Here is a 23,403-nt window from a genome sequence, read left to right on the forward strand (position 1 = left end):
CAGCGTGGCGACGTGCGTATGAAGCCGGGGCGGCCATGTTTGTAGAGGCGCTCTGAGACCGAGATCGGGCAGGAATTAGAGAGGATTTTTGAAGAAAAATGATTATAAATCTAGTAAAAAAAATATATTTTCAGCGAAACAAAAACTGTTGTTCAATTTTGTGACGCCTTTTTTTATTTGATTAAAAACAGCGCCACTCCTGTTCATGGTTTGTGACTGGTATTACAACCTGCAGACCTCTGCAGTGCTGCTGCTTCAAGAAATCAATCATGTTTTTTTCTTAATCCTGTAATTCTCCTGTCACAATTTGCATCTTATTTTGAAAAAGATTCTACAAAAAGTGTGCGCGGAAGAGAAGTTGTAAAATGAACATAACAGAATAATTCTCTGGTACGGCTCAGAGGAAAAATATGGAGGTGCTCTGTTCTGTACAAAGGAGTCAGGTTAAAGCAGTGCTACCTGTACATTATCGGGTCACAAAACAACAGATACATGGTCCATCAGGTTCTGGCGTCTGCTTATGCGCCGATGACAGTAGAAAATACTGTCCGTAACGCAAACACAGACAGGAATAGGACCTTCTTCAAAATTGGTGGAGCTGTGGAAATCACGTGTGTGTGTGAGACCACAGAAATACATGGGATTGTGTGCTCGCTGTTGAAACAATTGTTCACATGTCGCAGGGCGCCTTAGGGACGCCATCAGTAATGTTGTGCTGAAGCCTTTATGTCTTCTGGACACAATCACATTGGTTTTCTCTTCCTGCCTTCCGTTCTTTTCAATTTGCTTTTTCACAGTTCAGTTTTTTTCCACAGATCAGTGGAAAAATACTCTGCGCCTTGTTTGTTCACTGACAACATTGGATCTGGGGAGAAAAAAAAATGAAGTGTTGAAAAAACCCATTGCAAAGACTGGTGCAGTAAGGCATCAGTGAAAAATCACTGAAGCCAGGAAGAGAAAACCAATCTGCATGAGTTCATAAGCCAAAATGGCTGCAGTGAAAAGTCACTGATGTCGAAAATGGAAATTTTTTGGCAGGCTGTATCATTCCCTGGATCAGTCAAAGGCAGTGGTCCTAAACCTGTGGGTCGGGACCCCAGCGGGGGTCGAAGAACCAAAACCGGGGGTCGCCTAAAGCCATCGGAGCCGCAATTTTATTGTGTTTTTACTGCGAATTGCATGGTTTGGGGTCACCACAACATGAGGAACTCTATTGCGGGGTCACAGCATTAGAAAGGTTGAGAACCACTGGTCTAAGGGGATGCCAGGAGTGGGAGGGACCCAGAGAAATCAGCTGGGGGCTGATGGATACCAAAATACTGTAGATTCCAGTCCTATTCCGGGTGAAATATACCAAATTTGCTAAGAATTCACCAAATTCAAGGCTATTGGTTACTATGTTGTCTCTTTAATAAAGAAACCTCTTGGACGCCGGTTGTTCAGACGATCTTTGACCATTTTTTGAATCGGCAATAAATTGTTATTTGAAAGTACCTATCAGTCATCAATGAGATGGAATACAAAAGAGAAAGGAGTTATATTAGGCCCCTCAGGCCATCAGTGTTTGGTCAGTGAAAAACTGACATTTTGCATCAGAGTTCAACCAGTTTTCAGTCAGTTTGTTCAGGACTCAGGACTGAGCTCTATCTTTTCTATGGCAATTGATGGGTGAAAAACACATTGCACTTGCATGTGTCTCAGAGTGCAATGCGTTTTTGATGCGTCTCCATAGACTTGTATGGTGCGTTTTTCACGCGCGTGACTTGCAAAAGTAGAGCATGTCGAGATTTAAACGCGCGTTTAAAAAAACGCTTGTGTGTGCGTGAAAAAAAATGCAAGTCTGAAAAAGCCCATTGATTACAATGGGTCAGAGTGCAATGCAAGTTCTGCACGTCAAAAGCACACACAGAACACACGCGTGAAAAACTCAAGTGTGGAAGGGGCCTTAGGTTTTGTTTTAAGATCATATGTACAAAAAGAAGAAATCAAAGTGCTTCACAGCTCTGTATGTGTGCACATCCGTTACGTCATCTTTTTCAATACATCAATGTTGAACTTCCAGAATGTGACAAAACCTGTGAAACAAGAAACGTCAAACCACTAGCTGCAGCATGTACACTGAGAACAACAAGTTATTGTGAAAGAGAAATGATTATCTGATTCACTCCATAGTAGTATGGGTCCTGTATTCGTCACAACATTGTGAGCGCAGTTCGCACTATAATACCACAATAAGAGAGACATCCAGAACGCAGATTCTGAACTATTGTTTGTTGATCGGAGGAGATACCAGTGTCAAACTGTATAATTCTGGGTGGATCATTTTATTAATGTGCGTAAGGCCAGGGCTACACTAACTTTTTGTAGCGCTACTGACTGCTGGCCTGGAAGAAGTGGCTGCATTCAGCATAACACCATGAAAACCTTATAAGAAGTTATATTTTATATGATGTGTGTTTAATTTATGTGAGCAATAGATAGATGATCCAATAGAGAGGGGTGAGACAGCACCACTTGTTGAGCCCAATGCGGTCTTTAAAATAAAGTCCGGGTGTCCAATGCTTTTATTCCCTTTTCCCAGGACCCACCATCATCCAGAAAACGGAATAAAGCCACAGAACTCCTAATGTGTCCAATATAAATATGAAGTGTTCTTTATGGTTCAATAAAGGTTTATTGACAAAGACACTAATACAGGGACCCGGAGAGCCAAAAAGCAGTCAACATGTTCGGGGCTGAGGTTTTCTCTATTCAAAGAATTTTGCGATGTTTTTTAACATATTTTTGATTTTGATATTTTTGACATGTCAAAAGGTTGCAATATTCTTTGAAAAAAAGAACACTTTCTATTGCATGCACGAGGACCATGGATGTGATTCATGTCAGGATAATACTGATGTAATCAGTAATGGGTTAATATACATTACATTAAGACAAGAACAAATGCAAATACATAGACTATAGAGATCTCAAACAAGTGACCCTGTCTGTGTGTCTCAGAGTATGGCAGGTCCCGTTATCTCTTCCAGATAACTAGTTGTGTGAACAATAGGTCTACCCCCAGATTTACACATGCAAATGTAGGGACAAACTCTGGGTTCTGTTAATGCTAAACCTGTGTGATAGGGAAGTGGCACCAGTACTCATTTACATGTTGCATGAAAGAGCTTCTTATCATTATTTCTCTAGGAGGGGGACAAGCAAAAGGCCTAAACAGGGCCACCATTGGGGGAAGATTTAAAAGAATACTCACAGTATTCTCCCCTTGAACAATTGTACAAGTGTTAAGACCAGAGTACACAGGTCTTTCTCCTGTATACACTCCTACACTCACAAAAAAATTGCAATGATCCTGATCTGCCTGAAATGCAAGGCAGAGCCCTGGAACTGCAAAGGCCTTTGACCTGCGTTGCCTGTGACCCTGCCTTATTTTGCTAATTTTTGGCCACTTTGTGGAGCCTGTGACTGTATTGGCAGCTGTGTGGCTTAATAGTGATCTCCAGGGGAGCAGATGAAGAGAACAGTATTTATTGTAAGATAAGAGGGTGGAGGTCTTGACGATGAAGTGAGGAACGAGAGAGAGACGAGTTGTGGCTGGAAGAAGTTGACAAGGCTGCCAGATAGGAGAAAATTAAAAGCTCCAACTATTAAAGATGTCATTTGTGAGTCATCAGATTCACATAAAAGCTGTTATCACCACCCATGATGGCACAATCCTGCAGCATCTACCCTGTGCCATGAGTCTCTGTTATCATCTTCTTTAGATCAGGGCTATAGTCTCCTGTATAGTCTACAGGTTGGTAATACTCTGCAGAGCCCCTGTGTAGACTTTCTATATAACCACTATATAGTCACTGTGTACAACAGCAAGCATTTTTTAGCTCTACCTATCCTTTTAACAGTTGGTTTATATGCCAACCCCATGTTACTTGCCTGGCAGGGGATGTATCTACAGCTTGTATTTCCAACAATGTCTATTACAGTCTGTATATCCAGTATTGTAGCCTAGAGAACCACAAGCCTAACGCAATCTAAAGGATGGTTCTAGGTGCTTTAGTACCGAAGCTTCCGATGTGATGTCCCCTAAAATTGACTCTTCTCTGTTAATTTGCATATGACTTGAGGCATTTTTTAATTATAGGTAAACAGGTTAGATTTTTAATAAAAAGAGGGAATTACATCTGGTAGGTTAATAGGGTAAAATTTGGTAACAGTATCCCTTTAATGCAAGAGATTATGTTATAATATGTAAGTCACCGTGATCAATCAACAGTCCCTAAAGGGGCGACCCGTTGCCATTGTTTATGATGTCTGGAATAGCAGGTTAGTATATCCCACTCTCGACTCAAACTACAGATGTTGGGACACCTGCCCCCATTACCAAACCCCAGTATTGGTAGAATTCATATAGCAGTAATCTCTACATTACATTTTGGGCTCATCTGTCTTAGGCTTAATATTTTACTTTCAATATCCACCATCCGGATTTTTCTATTTTTTATTATTAATTTGGAGGCATCAATCAGCTGGGAGCCCAGAATAAGCAGCCGGGAGCTGGGACACATCAATTATTTCATGGATTAGAGGCTCAGGGATCCAGGGGTCCCTCTCAGCCAGTGTGACATGAAGTGCAGCTGCTGTTTTTGACTACTGAAAGATTTATGGGCTAGAAATAAATTATTGGCCTGTGCAGCTGGACATGGAAAACGTAAGGTTTCTACTTTGTAACAGAGGAGCGGCAGAGCTACGTCTAAACAGTTGTTCCATTTGGGCTGTAAACTATTCCCTTGTGTGGAGAGGAAGGACGCGCTGATGAGAGCGCACATTGCAGTTTGTGTTCTCTCCAATGGAAACTCTCAGCCTAAAATCCTCTTATAACCAGGGAGATAAACTAAGCGGAGAGGTTATTAGTATCTAGGGATGATACATATGGAATTGCAAGATAAATCAGGTTTTTTTTGTAGTGTGTGCGCCTCACATATGTTGTGATGTGACTAGGAGATGCACTTTATTGCCAGTAGGTGGCACTGTTAAATATTCCTACTTATGGAGACAAAACACATTTATGTTCTATGGAGGTGAAATACACTGTATCTGTACGTCCTCTCCTTCTAGGTAAGTAGCCAGAGCAAAAAAAGATGGATAAAAATAATTATCTACAAATCCCTTAAATGTATTGGCAGAAGTCTTTACAGCACAACTTTTTTTTTTACCTAACCAATGGCTCTTGTGATGTAGGACACCTTTGCATATTATCTTGATTACTTACTGTATATCTGGCAGTTTCTTTGCTATCCTCCTCAGTTTAGCCTACTCCTGAAGTAGAGGTGTCTCCTAGGTGTGCCGCTTATCCTTCACAGAGTCTCAGAGGGGGAGCTTCTCCCTGCTCATTTTGGAGGGATGAGGGGGAGGTCATGTGACAGTGCTCACTGTGTATAGGTGAGTGTTTGCTGCTCTGTGGATACAGAAGTCTCCTACACATAGTGAGGTACAAGATCCCCCCTGTTCCCTACCAGCCCCTTTATCCCAGTCTTTCTCTCTGCACCTCATCCTGTAATATAGACTCCTCTGCAGAAACCCTCACCCACTTTCTGCTCTCCAGACACTTTCCACAAAGCAGCCATCTGTTAACCCTTAGGGCTCTCACATCAAAGGCCATACACTTCATGTAGCTTCAGAGAAGAAAAGATCATAACTTTGGAAAGAAAAGAGCAGGCAGCACAATATGGACATTGTTCTGTTTGTCTTTAAAAGGGAATCACATATGGCAAATTGTGAAAAAAAGTTATGAAATCGGAGTAATGTTTTAAGTTATTAGCTAAGCACAAAATAGGAGATAAAAAGGTGATCACAAGAATGGGGCCCCCCCAACTCTCCAGAGAAGAGGGATCCCGTTGTCATTGATGGGTGGAGCGGCAGAAAGAGCATGAGCCCTGCTACTAAATTCAATTGCCAGGACACATGCACATCGTGCCACTCCTCCCATCAGTGAGAATGGGGTTGGGGTTAGGGTTAGGTTTGTCACCTATTAGAAAGGCATCAGATTTTCCTGTATATTGTACCTTATATCTTGGCAGGGGATATAAAATATCAAATGACAGTTACTAATCATATGTATATATGGTTCCTGTCACACAGTATAATTAGAAAGATAATGTCTCAGCCTCCCTGACTGTATATTTATGGTATGAACAATATAAATGCAGTGCAAACCCCTGTCCAGCATAGAAGGTCCTCTCCAACCCTGGTCATGTAACGATTGTAGACTGCACTGACAAAAATTACATGATATCACACACAAAGAGAGAATACAACTGTATGTGTGATGAGGAGCATTTGCAGGTGTGGATACCATGAGTCTTCAAGAACAGAGTAGATGAACAGAGACGGTTGGTAATTTTCAGTTTTTTATTTTCAGTAGGAAATAAAGACCTTGGACAGTGTACCTTAACACACACACGTATCCTTAAAAAGTGCTCAAACAATAACCACAAGAAAAGAAAACATGAACCTGAGGACCTGCACATCCTTACAAGAGATCATAATGCTGGGTCCTCGTGTCAGACTGTGAGGGGTCACTAACACCGCAACTGGCAAAAACTGGGCTCACATCAGAGGCTTCGCATTAAAACAGCTTCCTGCTAATAACAACCCACGTGCTACGGAGATCATCTTCTGCCTATTTTTTACCGATTTCAGTCATTCTAAACCAATTTGACAACCGTGCGATAGTCTCCTCGTATTGTATTATAAAGGTCCCGAACAACTGATATAAAAGACGGGTAATAAGGCACCGGTGTTATAACCAGGGATTCTTCTGCCAACCACATGGAGCAAACTCAATGCCGTGTGGCATGGTCACCGCCTGCTCCCTACAGCTTCTAGTGTTAGGTCCCAAGCTGATTCACAGCTTCCTTAGTAAACTTGGTCTCTTCATGGATTGTTCTGCCCTAAAGATCACTATGATGCGAAGAACAAGGACATCCGAGAATTCCTTATGGCTGAAATATGGCGTCTCCTGACTTACCTGCTAGGTTAACGGTTAGTATTGTTCCTGAGAGTAAAATGGTGAAGGCAGGTCAGACATATGGGCTGCCTGCCTGCTTAGGGGTCCTTGGAGGTGGACCCTGCTTCCTGTATAAACTTCACTTTAAAATAAATAAAAAAAAAAAAAAGACGGACTTATTTCCCCCCCAAAAAATTGTACTTTAGGCTATCAAAGAGGAAGAAAGTCTAGAGGGTGTTCATAGGTTACACCCGAGCCCTGAAGGCTGAAAAGATCTATAGGGGTGTTGTTGTTTAAGACATTAACCCCCTACCCATAGGACAGATATCTGATCAATGGGGTCAGCAGGGTCCCCTCCATGATCGTTGGGACAAGACCCATTGATATGCCATGTAGTGAAGAGGACTTCCAAGATTGTATGTCCATGTCCTGTGCTTCATTGACTTCTAAAGGACCCAAAAGGTCACTTACAGGACGGCCAAGTCTGGAAGTCCTATTCACCATAGGGAAACTAATGGGGGCTTTTAGTCCCCTGCTCAGCTGATCACCAGGTGGTCCAGAACTTGGACCCCCATTGATCAAACAATTATCCCATAGGCGATTCCACCTTATATGGAAATCACAGTATTATAAAAACGCTCAAGGGTCCTATTACATCGGGACCCAGGAGATTTGTTCAAATGTGGCCAAGTAATGTCTTGTCCTGTCTTGAGGGGTAAAGCGAAAAATCATAAATTGTTGTGTTAAACCAAAACCAAAGTGCTGAATGTTAACCATAAAGCAGGAGCTCTACTGTCAGCCTAGGAATATACACTGGACGGTGCCTGCGATGGGCAAGAGACACATAACCATGTAATAAGCTTATGAAAGACCAAAGATAATAAAAGAATTGGAAGTAAAATAAAAAGTAACAGCGGCGATAGCTTCAGTCACTTATCCACAGACCTCATCTGGCCAACAAAAAAATAATATATATACAAAAGTACAACTATATACAAATGTACAAAAAAAACAATAGCCTGACTGTATTAGTTATTAAATTATATGTGATACACATCAAATACGATATAAGGAACATGATCCACGCTGTGAGGTGATCTGCATTATTAGCAAAATTAATCCTCTGCTATAGAAACCAAGCCTGTACACGATGATTGTATGGGGCGGCCATCTGCACTGCTTGTAAACCCATTGACTATAGGATTTATCGGCACATGGGAAACAGGCAAGGTGGATTTAAGGCAGCGGGACTATAAGAGATGGTCATCCTATGTGACGCTGGAAAGGTAAAGGGTCGTGTGTATTACTATTACTAGTATGTGAATGTATGGAGCATCCATGTTTAAAGGGATGGCCTCATCGTAGATACTGTACTGGGGGCCCAGGATATGCTAAAAGAGTAGCATCATCACTGCCCATTCAATATAGTTATACAATTATCATTACAGTCAATAACTGGACACAAATCCATCCGGAAAAGGTTGCCGAAAGCAATTGTTGCCGCAATATCTGTGATAAGACTGTCTCTTCAATATAAGGCCCCTTGAAGGCGGCCGTGTAACGCGTAAACGGTGACTTAATAAAAATCTAAAGATGCTGTAAATTCTTTGACCCTAAACGCATCAGTAGCAGTACATAGGTGCAGGTAATGGGTGACCACAGACCCCATCACAATGGGATGACAGCCCCTTACAGTCTTATCCCACAACCTGGAAAATAAAGTCTGTGGGAGATTTATCAGAAGTGTCTGAGGTAAAACTGTTCTAGTTGCTCATGGCAACCAATCAGAGCTCAGCTTTCATTTTCCCACAGCAGTTTATAAAATTAAAGCTGATCTCTGATTGGTTTCCATTGGCAAACAGAACCGTTTTACCTCAGACAATTCTGATATATCTCCCCTGCAGCGGTTACGAGGTAATGGAGGCAACGCAGTGTCACGCGTTCCTAGAGCCTTCACAGAAGCCGATATATCGGACTAGATGGAGGCCGAGTTGAATGAAGAGATTGATGCAAATGAACCCGCTGCATACTGATAATGAAACATCTCTATAGACCGCAGAATCAACCACCACAGGGCTGTACAGCGGATTATAACAATAAAACAAATATTAAAAAAAAAAGTTAAAATTAATTTTAAAAAGAATAATACTGCTGGGCATTGTGGGACTTGGTCGCGTCTTAAGACTTGTAAAGCCACTCTACATATACAAAGCAGGTTCTCTACCATAACGGGGCAGTGCCTATAAAACTGAGACACATAAGGGACCCCCCAAACTGACCTAAACTGCATGAACAGCACCCATCACCTACACCTCTCTGAATCTTAGATTACTCTACCCCTACAGTAACACTGTCCTTTCTTACAAAAAAAAAAAACAATGTGTTTCTATGTACAATTTAAAATCTAAAGAAATAACCCCCCCCCCCCAAAAAAAAAAAAAGTCCAACGCCTCCTTCCCTATAGCCAGTGAGTTTGACAAAGTTGATAAAAACTAAACAAAACTTGTCACAAAGGACTACAGTGAAATACACTCGTGTGACCCCGCTCAGATGCGCACACAACATGGTACGTTACGTTTTTTTTTTTCTTTTTTAGTTTGTCTTTAAGGCAGTGGTTTGCACAGATTGGTTTCCGTGAACAAGAAAAATACTAAATATATTTATATACACATAGGCTATCTCATCACGAGGTCCATGGCTGATCCCGTCCACCGTTACAGGACGGCGCCTCAAGGCGGGCGAATAACGGATGTGGTGGAGTGAAGTGCAATCTGCTCCACTATCTCTCTCTTCTGTCAGTGCTAAAAATCGGATCTGCTTTGTTCATTGCTTTAAGGTGCTGCTGCTCTCAGAGAGGCAGGGGAGGCCTCCGAGGTGTCCAGGCTCATTGTTCCCCCCCGATGCCTGGTGCACAGTAAGATGAGACTCTGGTAAAACGCTGGGAGGATCACTCAAATGTCATCAGGTTGGTCGGGACCTGTTCAATGACAAAACAGAGCACTTTAATGTTTAATTCAGATGGACTTGCATATCAAATGTAGCATCACCTATGTGGCCAATCCCCCTGCTGTACCTCTCATTGCTGCAGCCACCAAAATAAAGATGGTCACAGATCATCTGTACAATGGAGATGAAACAGCTGGAGCTCTATCTTTGAAAAAGTCTTTAAAATTTCACTATAAGCATTCAGTATTTCAGCAGATATTGACCAGATAAACCAGTACCAGTATGTTGTCAAGCAATACTTTCAGATCATTATGACCCAGTGTGGTGGCATCATGCAGAAAGTCAACTTTGAAGTGATGTGTAAATTGGTTCTAAAAAGTCACTGAGGTGGAGAGTTTAGCACTGAAGTCCAGCTCTCCCCACCTCAGAACACCACACTCTACTGGGATTGACATCACACTTCAGGCGCGGATACTGTATACAGTACAACCAGTTTACGTCTCACTTCTACTGCTTTTCTACTCCACCACGCTGGGCCATGAATGAGACATGATCTGGAAGGTGTTCAGCTGATTGACGACATACTGCTAGCTGTTTATTAGGTCAATTTCTACTGATGGGTTCCCTTTAAACTTGCGTCCTATCGCTTACCTGTTGCCTGTTACTTTGGCAGGCAGCACTTAGATGTTTAAACCACAACATTGCGTTCACACGATTCCCTGCCTGGAATTTGTAAGAGTTTCCTGATGGATGAAAGAAAGAATATTAAGATTATATAAGCTACTAGCTTGTATACTCTAGAACTGTACCTGGATTTATAAAAACAAATAGCAGACCTAATAGATCCGGTTGGTGCCTTAAAGGGGTAGGACACTTAACAGAAATTGCCTATGTGCCTTTTACTGCCTTAATAATATTCGCTGATTTGACTGCTGTAACTGATATAAAGGGTCAACGGATTGCTCTTGACCCCAAGATATGCCTCTTTGGACACTTTTTGCCGCAACTTCTCTCGAATTTTTTTGAGAGTCCCTTTTTTTACGCCACCTTTTTATTGGGTGTGTAAAAACATAGCCATTCACTGGATGGATCCTCGTACATTGGGTGTATCCAACTGAAAGAAACTGGTGAGTCCTGTCATTCCCTATGAGAAAGTGCTGTACAAGCATAGATCCCGCCCGGAGAAATGTGAGAAAATCTGGCGCTATTAGTGTGACTCTCCTCTAACCCTTTGCCCTCTGAACCCCCTATTTAATAATGCGTTCTTAATTGTGCTATGCGTGTCATAACCTTGACTCTAACACATAATTTGCAAGGTAAAGGTAGTCCCTGTATGCAACTCAGGACACTGCTAGGCCTCCTACAAATGAAGTAAAAGACGACCACACAAGACTGTTAATGTTTTTGCACTTTATTTTGATAGAGTTTGTATTCTTGACACTGTATCTTTACAAATGCCATACAGTATGTCATGGTGCATGCTCTTGTACTTTCTATGTCCAAATAAATGAGTTTAAAAAGAAAATAAAAATATTTGCAGAATGTTCACAAATTGATTCATCATCCCTGATGCTTCCTTTAGTGCTGTGTGCAGACTCTGTGCTTTCTGTAAGATCTTTGTTTACATGTCTCTGCACTAATAAATAAGAGGGACCTATAGCAGGAGATGATGACTCTGTGAGTGTGTCAGTGAGACAGACCGAGAGAAAAAAAACCACACTGGAGGCTGCCATTAGGACGGACTGAAGGAGTGAGAAAGAGGAAGTTGTATATATGTGCATAGAGCAGTAGCGGTAGAACAGGGAAGAGCTGAAGATCTCACAGGAGGCAAAGACCCAGGTACATATACATGCAGAGACATGCCTAATGGAAGAGATTTTAAAAAGTGGCCAACCCCTTTAATATTTTTTAGTCTAGGTTATCACCAGACATTTGCTATCTTTATTGATTCTTTTTTATGATACCAAACACAAGTTTCTAGGTACTCTAGAGATGTCTGAAATGGCTGCTATGTTAGGTGTTATGTTGGGCAAAATATGACTCTTTTCTACTCATTTTCTGATGACTTTGGAGGAGATTTTCTATAGGTAAATGGGGAAGATTTCACATAGAAATTGTAGAAAGGACATTTCATAATAGATTAAAATCTGGCAAGAGTGTCACATTAAACAGTTATAGCACTGCTCCCCTCCTCCTCCTCCTCGTCTTGTGGTTCATGGTTGCTCACATGGATGTGTGAATGGAGCCATAAAGATATGGTTGCACAGATCTGCAAAGTCAATGCCCAACACTGGTTGCGGCTTTACATGGTAAAAACTGCTGATAGACTCCCTTTACAACAAATGTATGTAAGTTTTACAAAGCTTGGAGATACTAATCTATACATAATCAGCTATAGTCCACAAAACAGCACATACTGTCAGCAGACTTACCTTTTTCAGAGTCAGTGAGTAGAAAAATATCTGGGTGCTCGGGGTCATCGGCCATCATCACCATCCAGCCCACTACAGATACATTCTTAGTTGAGGTGGACTTGAACTGAAAGAAGGTAAAAGGTATACATGTATACATGGATCAGTATCCAGCATCCCTCAGTACTCCTGCTGTTAGGCTTCAGCTATTTTAATAGAAGGGCAGGAAACACCTACCCTTAAAGGGGTTGTCCCATTTCAGCAAATTAATGTTGTTTATATTATAAAAAGTTATAAAATTTTCCAATATATTTCTGTATCAATTCCTCACTCTGCTTGCTGTCATTCTATAGCAGCGATGGCGAACCTTTTAGAGACCGAGTGCCCAAACTACAGTCAAGACCCACTTATTTATTACAAAGTGCCAACATAGAAATTTAATTTGTGATTTATATTCCCTGCTCTGTCACAGCTTTCATTAATACCAGCACCCTGAGGACATCAATAAAGCAGAAAATAGGAGAAATTTGGATGATCATTGTAGTTTCCCTTCAAGGTCCCATAAACAGGAAGAATTGTCAGGGCCGGAGCAGGAGCTACAATGATAATCCAGATCTGTCCACACCTTCCCACTCCTCCAGTAGTCCCAAGTAGAACTGTCACTTTAAAATAGCGCTGTGCACAGCAAGTCCTGGGCTCTCTGGGACTGCAGGAAGATACCTGGAGTCCTCTCTGGTGATAGCCTGGGTGCCCACAGAAAGGGCTCCGAGTGCCACCTCTGGCACCCGTGCCATAGGTTCGCCATCACTGTTCTATAGGAAGCTTTTATGTTTACTTCCAGTGGACAGAAATCTGCCCATGGTCACACAGGTGCACGGTTTGTTATATCACACGGCTCTGATTATTGTCTGTAATAATATAATGAGCCGTGCACCTCTGTAACCAGGGTCTGATTTTTTTTCTACTGGAAGTAAACAAATCTATAAACACATGTATATCATGTAACAGGGTAATTGTCATCTCTTGTAAATCCCGGGGAAGGTTTTACAAGACACATAAAATCCTAAGATATACAATGTGTCACTCATTACATTGTATGTGGTAGTTAGAGCCGTGTGTATGCTGCAGGCACTAAATAAAAGATATTAAGTAACTGCTTGACATTGAAACGGAAAACTGAGGATACATGATGATTACTGCAATAGAAGACACCAGTAGGAGGCTTATAGAGTTACAGTTTGAGCAATGTTCACATTACGGGACTATTTAGAGGACCCACTTACCACCTATACTAAATATGGACAATAGAGAAGCAGAAGCATCTGAGCTTGAAGGTATAAAACACAGAACACTTTATAATAGTAGTGGCGCAGTAATGGAAAGTCAGGTAAGTCATATTGCCTATAGGCCCTAGTTCTACGTCCCCCCCAGGAGGTGGCGCTGCCAGCAATCACACAGCCGCTATGATGTGCCTACATGTCCTCCGCTGATTGTGTCTGATCCTCGCTTTAATCATCCTTTCTCCAAACACTCACATTCGCGCCATGCCTTGTTCTCGCAGAACGTTTCCACATGATTGGTTTTTATTGACAACACACGGCCAAATATGCATAGTCTCTAGCGCAGGAATAAACTGGATTACTGGAGAGAGCGCAGGGAGAAGAATGGAGGCTCCACTCCATAGCCAGAATAGTGGAAGGGGGATTTTAACTCTTCAGAGGCCATTGCTATAAGCGATGTTCTTAGCTTAGCAGCAAACTAAAACACAATAGTATCAGCAGCTGCCAGCCAAGCCCTTAGGGTCAGAGGGAGAAAATGTATTTGAGTACAAGCCGAGTTTTTCAGCACAAAAATTGTGCTAAAAAAACCTCTCGGCTTATACTCGAGCCTATAAAAAATTAACACTGTACACAGGCTATATACGACAGGAGGGGTTGGCAGGCTATATATGACAGGGGCTGGCAGGCTATACATGACAGGGAGCTGGCTATATACTACAGGGGCTAACAGGCTATATACTGGGTGGCTGTGACCAATGCATTTCCCACCCTCGGCTTATACTCGAGTCAATATGTTTATCCAGTTTTTTGTGTTAAAATGAGGGGTCTCTGCTTATACTTGGGTCGGCTTTTACTCTAGTATATACGGTACTTACATGTTTCCTCTCTGTGGCTTTTAGGGATTTTGCTGCATAGTAGATGAGCTGTGTGCCGCACAATACTGCCCAGTATTTGGTCCAGGAGGCAACCTTCAGAGAGAACACATTATACATTATAACTAACATCGCCATATAGGAGGAGACCGGCACTAAATACATGACCTTTACTAGGCATAGCATAGAAGTATCAATCTCTTCTCTCATATTATAGCATAGTATGAAATAATCATACCAGAATTGTATTGCAAGTGAAATCTATCACTATTCCTTTAATCCAAGCTAAAACTTAAATCTCTCATTGGACTTGCTAGTGGATCTGAATGTGGTCCCAATATAATATTGGGCTGTGGCTTCCTTTCTCAAGCCCACACAACATGTGAATAGGGTATTAAGAGTCCCACAACCTGTAGGAGTAATACTTCCTCTATATAGTACACAAGGGCATGCTGGATATTCTATGAGTTAACCAATGAAGGGAAACCTGACAGCTCATTTCCAGTTTAAGAATCCCCCTGGAGTATCGTAGTTTTTGTTTTTCCACAATTATATTTTGTCTTAGGAGAAACGGAATGCAAATTTCTGTAAATTATGCAGTCTCGCCCCTAGATGGCACTCTGCTGCAGAATTCTCCATCACTACTACACGTGATGCTGATGAGAATGTACATGATATCAAGTATTTGCCAAATTTATTTAAATGACTCTGGGGTCTCTTACCGTTGGCTTCTTGCCCTCTTTTAATAAGGTCTTCCTCCGCAGGACCCCCTGTATGGTCACTGCTCCTGAATACAAATGCACCGCCAGTTCTGATGATTCTGCAGAGCTGCAAAGAGAGACACCAAATTATCGCTGGATAAGACTCTGGCTCCTATTTGTCACCGTCACCGGATGTCTGCTGCCAGGATTAGATCGCTATCGCTATCAGCAGAAGCCAGAAGAAAGGAAACTTACTAGGTCAGGCATCTGCCTGGGACAGACATCAAACGATACAGAGTATGTGATGTGTGCCCCAAGCATCCATCAATACACAACACTCCGGAACACTAATTATATCATGGCGAGCTCCGGGTCACATGACATTATTAAAATTTAACCCAATTACACCCAACCCCCTAATAGGATGTTAATTGATCATTGATTAACCATATAGTAAACTGCAATACGTTGTCATAGGATTGAGAGATGCAAAATGTCTTCTTTCCAGGGAAAGAGGTGGATAATTAGGAACAATGTCATGTGACCCAGGGTCCATTCTCGCTTCAGTGGTAGGTTGTAAAAAATAAATTACAAATTCTGAACATGCCAGAGCATTTCCACTTAGAAGAAACTATAAAATACTATAAATTCTTAAAAAGGTTCTAGAAAGTTGTTAAAATGCAACAGAACTTGGGATTTTGAAAGAACTTGGCGACTTTCTTGCCTTATTCTAGGCTTAGGAGTCTAACCCATTTATATCCATCTCTGTATCAACAATATTACAGCAATCGGACTTGGACCCCCCGAGCTGAAAGGAGCAAATATTTAACTAAATTGATAAATGATGCCAAATATTTTCCTACAAAACTGGGAACAAAACTGGGAACAACAAAATTCAACTTTTAAAAAGTCAGGAGATACAGAAACCGCTCCTTCTGTGTCTTCCATTTCTGTAACTTCCACTGAAGTGATGGGGATTAAAGATATCATGGATCACAGCGCTGTGGTATTTCTCTATCTTATATTCACGTCTTTGGCTACTTTAGAAGCCGGTGTAAAATTCCAGATTTCAGAATGAAACATACGTCCCATGTATTACTGCCTTAGCCATGGCCATTTAGAGGGAACCTGTCACCACATTTTTCACAAATACAGTTAGCGGCAGATTCCCATAGAGCCATATTAACTAAATGTCACCCTTCCTTTAGCAAAAAATTTTTCACTCACATCTCCATAAAATCAATTTTGTTATCTTACCTGGCATACAGCCAGATCCAGCATTGAACACTGAAAGTCCATTGTCCGTCTATGCGGCTATTCACTACTCGCCTTGGAAAGGTGAGTAGTAATTTTTTTGTTTGTTATTAAAGGCTTCCCATACTCAGGGCAGGGGCTGGCAGGTTATATACTGGGGTGGGGGCTGGCAGGCTATATACTGGGGTGAGGGTGGGGGGGCTGGCAGGCTATATACTGGGGTGAGGGTGGGGGGGCTGGCAGGCTATATACTGGGGTGAGGGTGGGGGGTGTTTGGCAGGCTATATACTGTAGGCAGTGATGGCGAACCTTTTAGACACCGTGTGCCAAAACTGCAACGAAAACTTGCTTATTTATCGTAAAGTGCCAACATGGTCCTTTCTCTCTGCTCTATCAATTGTAGTGACTCACTTAGGACACAAATACAGAAATACAGAAAGGAGGAGAAATTTATGAATTGTGGGACCTGAAACAGGAGCTACAATGACTAACTGCCCTGTCCACACCTTTTCCATTCTCCTTGAGTCTCAGGCGGCCCAGGATTTGATGCTTTAAAATAGCAATTAACTCAGCATGTCCTGGACTTCCCCGGACTGCAGGAGGATGCCTTGAATCCTGTCTGGTGAACTATTGAGGTTGATGGCTTGGGTGCCCACAGAGAGGGCTCAGAGTGCCACCACTTGTGCCATAGGTTCGCCACCACTGCTGCAGGGGCTGGCAGATATATACTTGGGGATATGGGCTGGTCAACTTTATACTGGCTGGAGGCTGTGACCAATGCATTTCTCACCCTAGGCTTAGCTCGAGTCAATAGGTTTTCCCAGTTTTTTTGTGTTGAAATTTGTTACCTCGCCTTATACTCTCGTACATAAAGTAATACCGGTAGCATTTTTGTAACAAAAAAACCATATAGGAAAAATACATAATGGAAACTATGAGGTGCCATAAGAGCCGTTTTCTGCTGCTTTGCTCCACTACACTGCTGTACCATGACTGTGTCATTAGTACACACCTCAACCACAGGGACAGAGAAGTAGAACTAAAGTTTGCTGGATGTAATGGGTGGAAATGCTCTTAAAGGGTTAATAAAAACGACAATTTAGTAGGTTACCGATGCTGCTCTGCTAGTCACAATCCTTGTTAATAGATGTGAATATTGTGCACTGAATACAACTTGCCTGGAACTGCGCAGCTGAACGCAGCTCCTGGTGAGGGATGAAATCCGGAGTTTGCGGAGAGGGAGCAGAGCGTGAGGTCTCCTACAAGGGAAGGAGCACTGACACCTCAGAATCCTTCATCGCTTTATATTATGCTCACAGCTCACGTGTTATTCCACCACTAATAAAATTCTCCATTTTATTTAACCTCCTATTTCTGCATCGGAACAAGGCCTGTCCACCCTTTGTGTGCTGGGAGATCACAAAATCTGATGAGTCTCCCTACAGCAAAAGGAACGGTGGACCCTATACCCACAAAATGAAGGGATTAAACATAATATCAAAGTCCATTTACACCAACAACCAACATGATCCTATTAAAATAACTAACTTTCAACACAATATAAATCAAAAGATCAATATCCTTGGAAAAAAAAAATCCTATTGATTATCATTATTGAGCAATAAATTATCAATTTCTTTTTTCATTGATATCCCCACAATTGCGTGTAACGTGCCTATAGCCGAAAGGGTGTAACATCCTATGTTTATAACATAATACTGGGGGTAGTGGGAGAGGTTTGCACTAGGAAGATGAAGATGGCACCTGGATGTGGACTGGGTACATTTTTAGAAGAACAGGGTGTATTTGGTGTGTACAGACCTAGATAAAAGAGGCGTAATAAAAATGGCACAAGTCTGCTAGGTCAGGACACCGGAGAATTAAAATTTTTTCTTACTTACATCACCCTAACACAGTTTGCAACGGTTTTGAACATTGTGGAAAACCCCAAGGTTGCGGATACACATGTATAACCCTATAGAACACAGATCATTCTGTGACACTTTGAATCTGCTTCCTTACATTCTCCAAGTGAATGTGATCTGCTCATCCAGATCTGTAGCAAATTGAATTAGTGTTTACGTATCCAAAAACATGTTCAGAAATTAGCTAAATTATTCCTTTTTTTAGGGGAAAGAAAAAACCAAACCAAACAAAAGCAAAATGCAGATTCAAAGAGGCGACAAACTATGAGATTCAGCAAACACCAAGATTTGAAAAGCGGAAGATGAGCACCCAGCAACCCAGAGAGAAGGCAAACTACCCGCAGCCTGTGCCACACCCCATCACCAGAGCGCCCGGTGTATACCTGCTGGCCTTCAATGGGCCTCGGTACCCATTCCATGCCCCTCTTGTCATTGGACCCAGAGAATGGTACAACCTGTTCCTGTTGGATTCCATTACAGATCATCAATGTTACTTATAATCTTGTATCACAGGAGAAAAATAATAATATATAACAGGCAGCGCATGGGCCAAGTTAAATATGAGCAAAAATGTGGCATAAAAATAGGTTCTCGTAATAATGAAATGAGCCTGGACTTCAGGGACGTAACTAAAATTCATAGGGTCCCAGACCAAAGAATGAACCTGAGCTCTTTTAACTTTCAAATGGATTTAAATACTATTTAAATATATAGGCATTGTCCCTGGAGATCTGTGTACCCTACCTTTGTGTTTGTTGTTACTAGCAGCAGAACTGCTAAAGAAAAATGTGTGTTCTCACACTGCTGTGCTCTCTCCATCCCTTCCCCTCTGCTTTGTGTGAGTGCTCTAGACCCAACCAGAAGTTTGCTACAACATGTATTCCTTTCTTCTTCCTGTACTCTGATCCACTACTGAGCTTATGTCTATGCAAATTGCCAGATCTGTACAGACAGAGCTGGAGTAGGAGTGAAGTAATGAACCTGAACGAATGCTGAAACAGGGGATAACTCTACCACTACCCAATCCACCGTGTAGGCCCCATAGCTCAACTGTGGTCATAGATAACTTCTCTAACTAATGGACTTCCATAGGATAATACTATAGAAATTTAATATAATGACCAACAGTCTAAAATTTCAAGAACTGTAATGTTGAACTTAAAAAGGGACAACGTCACCATATTTCACCGCATTAAACTACTATCCCACTCAGGTAGGGTATGAAAACAAACAAACCCTAAAGTCATGTGAAAATGAGTCATATTTTGCCTGAGAGGAGCATGCTGCAGTGGGAGTATCATTCAGATTCCCCAATTTTTGGTTCTATGGTACCAAGAATCATGATTCTGAGGTCATATTTAAAGGGAACCTACCACCACAAATCTACCTATAAAGGTAGATCGGGTGGTAGGTGGATCAATAGGACGTGAGGATAGCCCTTTTAAGGGCTAAACCTCACGTCCCCGCACTGTTTTGTGAACTTATATAAAAGGTTTATGCTAAATTTTGTTTTGCGGCTACTGGGGCGTGGAGTAGCCGCAGCTGTGGCTACACGGCGCGGCTACTCCACGCCCCAGTAGCCACTTTACCCCTCCTACCCACAATCTTCGGCCTGCAGCTCCTTGCAGCTGCGCGCCCTCGTCCGGCGATCCTGCCGTCTGCGCAGGCGCTGGCCTGCTGTTCTGCGCCTGCGCAGACGTCAGGATCGACGGACGAGGGCGCGTAGTTGCAAGGAGCAACTGTGAGCTGTGGCTATTCCACGCCCCAGTAGCCGCATAACAAAATTAGCATAAACCTTTTATATAAGTTCACAAAACAGTGCGGGGACGTGAGGATTAGCCCTTAAATGGGCTATCCTCACGTCCTATTGATCCACCTACCACCTGATCTACCTTTATATGTAGATTCGTGGTGGTAGGTCCCCTTTAAAGAAAATCTACCATTTACTGATGGTAGATGACTTCTTTTATTATAACTATATGCTGTGGAACTAAAGGGTTATAAAAGTTATGCAAATTACCCTGAGGCGCTCAGGCTATGTCACCCGAGTGCCTCAGGGAGCCTCGTATTATAATTTATGAACAACCCACCCCCCATAACTCTAGTGATCCCTCCACCCTGCAGGGATTCTTTAAGATCCCAATCTCATCTTTCGGATCAAAACAGGCTTGTGGTTTTGCCAGCATTTTTGGTTCTGCAAATCACAGAACCAGAAGCCTGATGCAATCTGAAAAGATGAGATTCTAACCTTATATAGGACACCAATAGTCAGTTTTTAGGTACTAGAGAACCAATTAAAGGGACATCCCCCTGCAGCCTCTGAACCTGACTCATCTCAGGCAAACATGACTCTTCCCTGCTCATTTACAAACTAAATTTTTATAGGTAAATAGCAAGATTTCACATAAAAGAGAATTCTAGAAAGGACATTTCATACCCTACCTGAGAGGGATGATAGTTTAATGTGGTAAAAGCTGCTGACAGGGTTCCTTGAGTACATAAGAAACTTTCATTGACTATGGGAGTCCATTTTGGCTTCAGTTGGGTGAATGGGGCTGAAACTGGTATAAATCTTATAGATATCGTGTTAGCATGGAGAAAAGACGTACAATGGCACTTACAGATCCTCAGTGTGTGGATGCCATCTTACCTTTCGAATGCCGGCCATGACATGTCTTCACTGAGCTCAGAGCCATCACTGCTCCCTTTAAAAGAAAAGGAAATAAAAAGTTGTCTGGAACGCATTATGAGGGATTATAAAGTATCAGAGCACATGTCCTAATTGTAAGAATGTTCCGGGACGATCCCTAATAAGACTACCCCGAGATCAGATGTTAACTCTTAAATGGCACATGTCATTTGTTTCTCTACTACAGGCTCTTATGCGAGACCATAATGAATGAAGGAACATATGTAGGATGCAGCGCTGCTGCCTTATCCAACATGGACATATACACAAATATCGATCACTAAACACCCTAACACTTAAGGTTAATGTTGTAAACCTTCTGATTCTGATCCAAACACCAATTGTAGGTAACACACAGAATCCTGCAGTTGTAAAAGCCTTTATCGCACTGCTCCGATCTCTCTGGAATGAAGACCAGACAGACTTTTATGACTACAGATAAGGCAGGAATTTAAATGCAGTGTTTTATTTCGGATCATCCCCATATTCTCAGTTATTTACTGGAATAAACTAAATAATAAATTTTAAGGGGAGATATAGAAGGGGGAGATGGATGATTAATAGCAAAGTTTATTGGAAGCATGAGCAGTAGGCAAAAGGGGAAGAAATCAAACTAAAATCTCACCCACGTAATAAAAATCTACTACAAAGTGGGGTAGATCTACTGACTCTTATAGAGAACTGTGTATTGCTATGTAGTTCTAGTACTAGTGCAATGTAAAAGACTTAAAGGGGTTGTCCAGTACCCACGAGATAGGAAGAGTTGCTGAACAGTGGGGGATCAAGAATCACAGGGATGTTATATCCCCAAACAAATAGGGACGCAAGTTGCTCCTGCACCTTCCCCTTTATCAATTTCAATGGAGCTTACGGAGATAGCCTAGCGCAGCGGTCTGCTACTTCCGTCAGTACCATAGAGAGTGAATGGAGCAACACAGTGGGGACAAATAAAGTTCTAGCTTCTAATTATGGAGCCTGCCGCTCTATTCATTTGGGGTACAACAAACCCCAGTTCTCTGAATTTGTAGGGGTTCCCCACTGGGGATGAGCAAGTTACTTCCTATTTCCTATAGGAAAACAGTAGATGTTCCATGTAAATCTCGAGCTTGTAGCCCTTTCAGATACTTACACTTACCTATGGATATCCCACTAGATAGCGTGGAGCTTTCCGCTTGCCCCCTCGATGGCGTTTGTGGCTCCATTACACTATCATCTAACAGGTGGCGTGGCCCAGCATTCGGGAAAGTTGCACTTTTAAATTCGGCCGTGTTCATTTTATGGATAAAGCTTAAAGCCAAAACAACACAAAATAACATTAAAAGCCGGGAACTAATCAGAAGAGTGGTCGCAATGAAATAGTTTAGTAGCAGAGACAGGCGGCAGAACATAAGCCTGGAAATACGCACTTGTAACCCAAACTGTGGCATTTGCGGTGACCGTGAGGAATAAGATTTCGGGGAGATGGTGGGGTTGGGGGCAGCAGGACACCTTCTACCGGAATGCTTTTGCGAGAACTTTGTGGGGAAGCTCCAACTTCGGGACCTTATAAAACGAGAATAAGAATTTGACAAACGTAATAAATAGGAACATCCATTACACCATATAAATGGCTCGTAATCAAGTAAAGTGAGAACTAGTAAAACCTACCTACTAAATCCTCCCGAGATGCTGCAGTACGAGGCGTGCTGGTCCCAGGTTCAATCTTCAAGGATAATCTATAGGGAAGGACACCACATAGCATGAGGAGGACTGTATGGAAGACACATACATCACACAGCCATATGGATAGTTTATATGTTCCCAGCCCTGGAGACGCTGGAAATGTAAACTATGAACAGAGCCCAAGAGACCACGCGGGTTCATGAACGTGGTAACTGTGCGGCTGATGGCAAATCACAAGGAAATATTCCTGAAAATTCATCTGGAGCATTGTTTACTGATGACATAAAGAAAACTTTACTTATTTTATGTTGACAGGAAACAGAATACATAAAGAATAAGTAACAGGCAAAAAGTCTGGAAACATGTGTGCAGCATTACCCTGTTATACATTGTATATCATCCATGTATACATCAGCAAGAGCAAACCAAATGGAGATGTAACGGGTCATCTGACATCCATAACATTTATACACAGGACAAGCTTATGTTTGTAGAACTATTCAGAAATCTCACAAAGGGGGAAAACAAACCCCTCGAGGGGTGGATGTGGGCACTCCATAGTGATCAGGGGATATGATGACAACATGAAAAGTCAATAACTATAATAAATGGAAACTTTTATCACGTTTTTTTTTCTTTTGCTTTAATCTGGCTGGT

At 42.0% G+C, this 23,403-nt stretch overlaps 1 protein-coding gene across 8 annotated transcripts in view; it reads right to left on the reverse strand.

Moving 5' to 3' along the window:
- Positions 1–6,394: 6,394 nt before the first annotated feature.
- RALGPS2 (Ral GEF with PH domain and SH3 binding motif 2) overlaps positions 6,395–23,403 on the reverse strand; it is a 111,359-nt gene continuing 94,350 nt past the window's right edge. Inside the window, exons 11-21 of one of the 8 annotated variants that reach the window (XM_072127786.1) lie at positions 22,732–22,799; positions 22,491–22,626; positions 22,214–22,371; positions 21,046–21,100; positions 18,779–18,856; positions 17,649–17,729; positions 15,238–15,343; positions 14,519–14,611; positions 12,385–12,490; positions 10,604–10,695; positions 6,395–9,983 (exon numbers count right to left, since the gene is read on the reverse strand). In XM_072127786.1, coding sequence (XP_071983887.1) covers positions 9,954–9,983; positions 10,604–10,695; positions 12,385–12,490; positions 14,519–14,611; positions 15,238–15,343; positions 17,649–17,729; positions 18,779–18,856; positions 21,046–21,100; positions 22,214–22,371; positions 22,491–22,626; positions 22,732–22,799 — 1,003 coding nt within the window. In that variant the 3' untranslated portion in view covers positions 6,395–9,953. The remainder of the gene's footprint in view (positions 9,984–10,603; positions 10,696–12,384; positions 12,491–14,518; positions 14,612–15,237; positions 15,344–17,648; positions 17,730–18,778; positions 18,857–21,045; positions 21,101–22,213; positions 22,372–22,490; positions 22,627–22,731; positions 22,800–23,403) is intronic. The other 7 variants (XM_072127787.1, XM_072127788.1, XM_072127789.1 and 4 more) reach the window with 7 other exon arrangements.

The sequence above is a fragment of the Engystomops pustulosus genome, chromosome 10 (assembly GCF_040894005.1).
Source record: "Engystomops pustulosus chromosome 10, aEngPut4.maternal, whole genome shotgun sequence".
NCBI lineage: Eukaryota > Metazoa > Chordata > Amphibia > Anura > Leptodactylidae > Engystomops > Engystomops pustulosus.